Below are 3,745 nucleotides of genomic sequence, written 5' to 3'. Positions count from 1 at the left end.
TTCCATCCTCAGCTTCAACGCTGCCTTCTCCAGGGTGACTCGCCTCTCTGACCACCCTATTTGAAGTACAGTCAATCTCTTCGTGTCCTTCACAGCACTCTGCATTTCTTCACCGTGTTTGTTTCCTGTCTGATTGATTGCCTTGGGTCTGGGTCCCCTAGACCAAGCCTCTCACGTTAGCCGTGGTGAAGGACCAAGGTTTTTGTTTCCAATCTGTCACAGGGCCACACTGCTGTAAACTACTTTAAAAATAAATTTCTAGAAAAATGTGGTTTAAAAAAGCACAATGTATAAACCCCACATTTATCTTGTTACATTCTCCAGTCATAAAATTATTCTATCAAATTGTTATAAACATTTCTCAGTGGTCACTGTGAGTTGTTGTTTTCAGGAGAGGTGGATGCATACCCCACAGGCGAGCCAAACTGCCAGTGATGACGAGGAGGTGTTAGTGCTTGGCGCCACTCTCCCTGGGTGGGACGGCTCCGGGCCACGCGCCACGCTGTCTCCCAGGGGTCGCCCATAGGACTGACCTCCAGCGTCCACAGGGGTAACTTGCTCCCATCGCACATTTCCTGGCTTCCTTCCCTGCCTGTTGTGTGTCTTCACTCTGTACCTGTGTTTGCAAGGACCACATCTCCAACAAACCACTTGCACCAAAATCCATGTTCCAGGACTGTTCCTGGGAACCCCAATTCATATATAATATAGGATATATAGTACATAATGTCATTGCGGCTGTTGCCCCGTCCGAATTCAAATGCATGGTTATTGTTACAATGTAACTGTGCATCTGTAAAATTGAAGACACAAGGCCCTGGCGGGGAGGAGCCTGAAGCAGGGGCTGGCATCTCAGCTGGGGCCAGTGGCAGCAGAGGAGCGAGAGTCTGGGGACGCCTTTTCCCAGCCCAGGGCTTCCTCCTTCTCCAGAGATGAGTGTTCCCATCCACAACTGCTCCTTCAGCAAAACCAGGGCTTGGAAAAACCTTTTCTCCCCATGACTGGGATGTGATAAATAACTCCTGGGTTCGGGAAAAAAAGAAAAAACAAACAAACAAACCTGGATTCCACCTGCACTTGGTGTGGTCTCCCCTGCAAGCCTGGGTTCCAAGCTCCCCAGCACGAGACTAGGGCACCTCTCCAAAAGACCACTTGGCCTCCCTGCTTGGTGTTCTGTGGGGAGGAGGAGGAGGAGGCCACCGGGCTCATGCAGTTGTTCCGCTCTGCCACCAGCCAGCCCACAGCAGAGCCAGGCCTCTGGCAGGGGTTCGTCACCTGCAGAGGGTGGTGGCCCAGGGCAGAGGCCAGGTCATTGCTGGCCACGCTGGGCTCAGCAAACTCTCTCAGCCCCACACGGGGGAAGCAGGAGGCAGCCCCTCCCCAGGGACCAGGAACGGGGAGGCAGCAAGTGAGGAGCAGGTGCCTCGTGGTGCCCCCTCCTTTGCGTCCCTCTGCCCCACGCATGCTCTCCACTCCTTTCTTTTCTCTTCCTCTGCTCTGCTGCGTCGCCCTTCTCCCGCCCCCCACCCCCAGCCTGCTGCCCCTCTATCATGGGAAACGGGAAAGCTGCCAGACTTGGTGTCTGCACGTGGGGAACTAAATCCTAGCTGTTTCCTGGAGGCATGGGGCCTTGGTATGCTGGTCTGTGGAGTGGGGACGCTAGTCCCCACCGTAGAGCTGTGGGGAGGGTCCCAGGGCGTGGGCACTGAGGGTGGAGGTCCGGCCCCCCACCCAGCGTACCCAGGTCCTCCTCCCTCTAAAGAGGGCCTGCCTCCCTCACAGTTTCCATTGCGAATGTGTTCACTGTACCTTTGGAGCCATGCGGCTTCCCAGTACCGCTGCTGCCCCGCCTGGCCCGGTGTCCCAGTTGGGCTCCTGGTCCACCGCCCCACCGCCCCTCTTCCCCGCAGGGCCCAGCCGCCCAGGCCTGTCGGAGTGTGTGCACAAAAGAGCCGGGCGCGGGAGAGCTGGGGAAACTATTTATTTATTCTGTTCGTTCTCAGGGCAGCGGCGGGGCCTGGGCCAGCCTGAGGGTGCGGTCGCCGGAAGCGCTGGCCTCGGGCTCCGGGAAGGCGGCGGCGGGGCCGGGCAGCAGCAGGACGAGGCTGGGCCCGGGCCCCGCGCGCGGGCGTAGCTCAGGGCCAGCCGCTCCAGGCGCCGCTTGCGCATCGCTGCCTGGGCGGTGGCGTGCAGGGGCCGCAGCAGCACGGGGGGCGAAGCGCCCGGGCCGCGCAGCAGGAAGTCGAAGTCTGCGCGGTCGCGGGGGTCGTAGAAGAGCGGCCCGCAGGCGGGGTCGGGCCCGGGCGGCCAGGCGAACGGGAAGGGCAGCGTGAAGTCCTCGGTGAGCACGCGGATGGCGAAGTCGTCCTGCTTGCCCAGCGCGCGGTAGGCGCGCCCGATGCCGCGGAAATGCGCCTCCCAGAGCTGCGCGTCCCCGCCGTAGATGTCCGGGAAGGCGGGCTCCGGGGGCGCCGCGGGACCTGCGGGCGGAGGGGACAGTGAACGCCCGGCAGGGTCGGGAGCGGCCCGCGCAGGCGAGAGGCGAGGAGGCCGGGCGCGAAGAGAGGTGGCCAGCCTGGAAGGAGCCGCCAAATGAGCTCGAAAGGCAGAGCTGGTGATGGCCAGGGCCACCCGGTGATGAGGCGAGGCCGGGCCCTGCATTTCTGAGGAACAGCATCAGCAAACCATGAAGAGGGGGAGGTCCTGGGTGTACGGAAGGGGACGCTCACTAAGTACCCTTTGGGAAGAGCGTTCCCAATGGGGAGGAGGCTGCAGAGTTTAGCCAGCGTGACCGTGTGGGGACTGAGTGAGCTTGGGATGTTGAGGTTCTCCCTGAAGGCAGTGGCCAACTTGGGGCAGGAGGTGAAGCGGTGACTCTCAGTTGAAAGTTGATCCGGCCGTTGTGCAGAGAATGGACTTTGGGGGCCCAGCTTCAAGGTCTGGTCAGATCCAGAGGAGGACAAGATGAACATGCGGATGGGAAAACACCACCTGGGAGAGGCTGCAGGGCCAAATCACCAGGCCTTGTAGACCGAGATGGGGAGGAGCCTGCGGGGACAGCCTGGCTCCCTGCCTGGACACAGCTGACCCTGGGATCCAGAGGGAGGTGCGACCCCAGGAGGGAGAGGAGGTGGAAGGGGAGTTTGGTTTTGGCTGTCATGCCACCCTTCAGCCTATCCGTGGTCCCCAGAAGGCACCCAGGTTGCTGGCCCATGATCCAGACCCTGCCCAAGTCTAGGCCCTCCATTCAGGAGAGACCCCTACATTCCTTCTTTCTTTCTTTCATTCAGCAAATGTGCTTAGCTGTGGGGATACTGAAGTGAGCAAAGCAGCCATGGGAACTCACTTGGGCACACAGTCCAGGGAGGAATGTCGTCAGGCCCCAGGTGGATGCAGGAGTGAGACCAGGCAGCTCCCTGGGGATGGCCACACCGGGAGGCCAGGAGGTGGGAATGGATGAATATGACCATGAATTGTCAGATCCTTCTCCCAACACCCTTGGGAGGGGTAACAATATTCAGTCTATTTTACTGGTGAGTATACAGACCCAGAGAAGTCATACGCAGATGCCAAGCTGAAGCCCTGGGCTAGGCAATCACTTTCCACTATGCCATGCCCCTGGTTCAAGGGCCTTTTGATTAAGAGTCTCTTCCTAGGCAATCACTTTCCACTATGCCATGCCCCTGGTTCAAGGGCCTTTTGATTAAGAGTCTCTTCCCTCTGCACAAATATTCACTGAGCACCT

The 3,745-nt window shown here is 59.4% G+C and overlaps 1 protein-coding gene across 1 annotated transcript; it reads right to left on the bottom strand.

Moving 5' to 3' along the window:
- Positions 1 to 1,966: 1,966 nt before the first annotated feature.
- On the bottom strand, positions 1,967 to 3,177 carry C8H8orf90 (chromosome 8 C8orf90 homolog). The gene has a single exon (XM_045398765.2). It carries the CDS (start codon positions 2,659 to 2,661, stop codon positions 1,981 to 1,983), a length of 681 nt encoding a protein of 226 aa, XP_045254700.2. The 5' UTR covers positions 2,662 to 3,177; the 3' UTR covers positions 1,967 to 1,980.
- Between the last annotated feature and the right edge of the window lie 568 nt (positions 3,178 to 3,745).

This window comes from Macaca fascicularis, chromosome 8 (assembly GCF_037993035.2).
Source record: "Macaca fascicularis isolate 582-1 chromosome 8, T2T-MFA8v1.1".
NCBI lineage: Eukaryota > Metazoa > Chordata > Mammalia > Primates > Cercopithecidae > Macaca > Macaca fascicularis.
The sequence above is the reverse complement of the archived record's forward strand: the minus strand, read 5'-3'. Positions and strand labels throughout refer to the sequence as shown.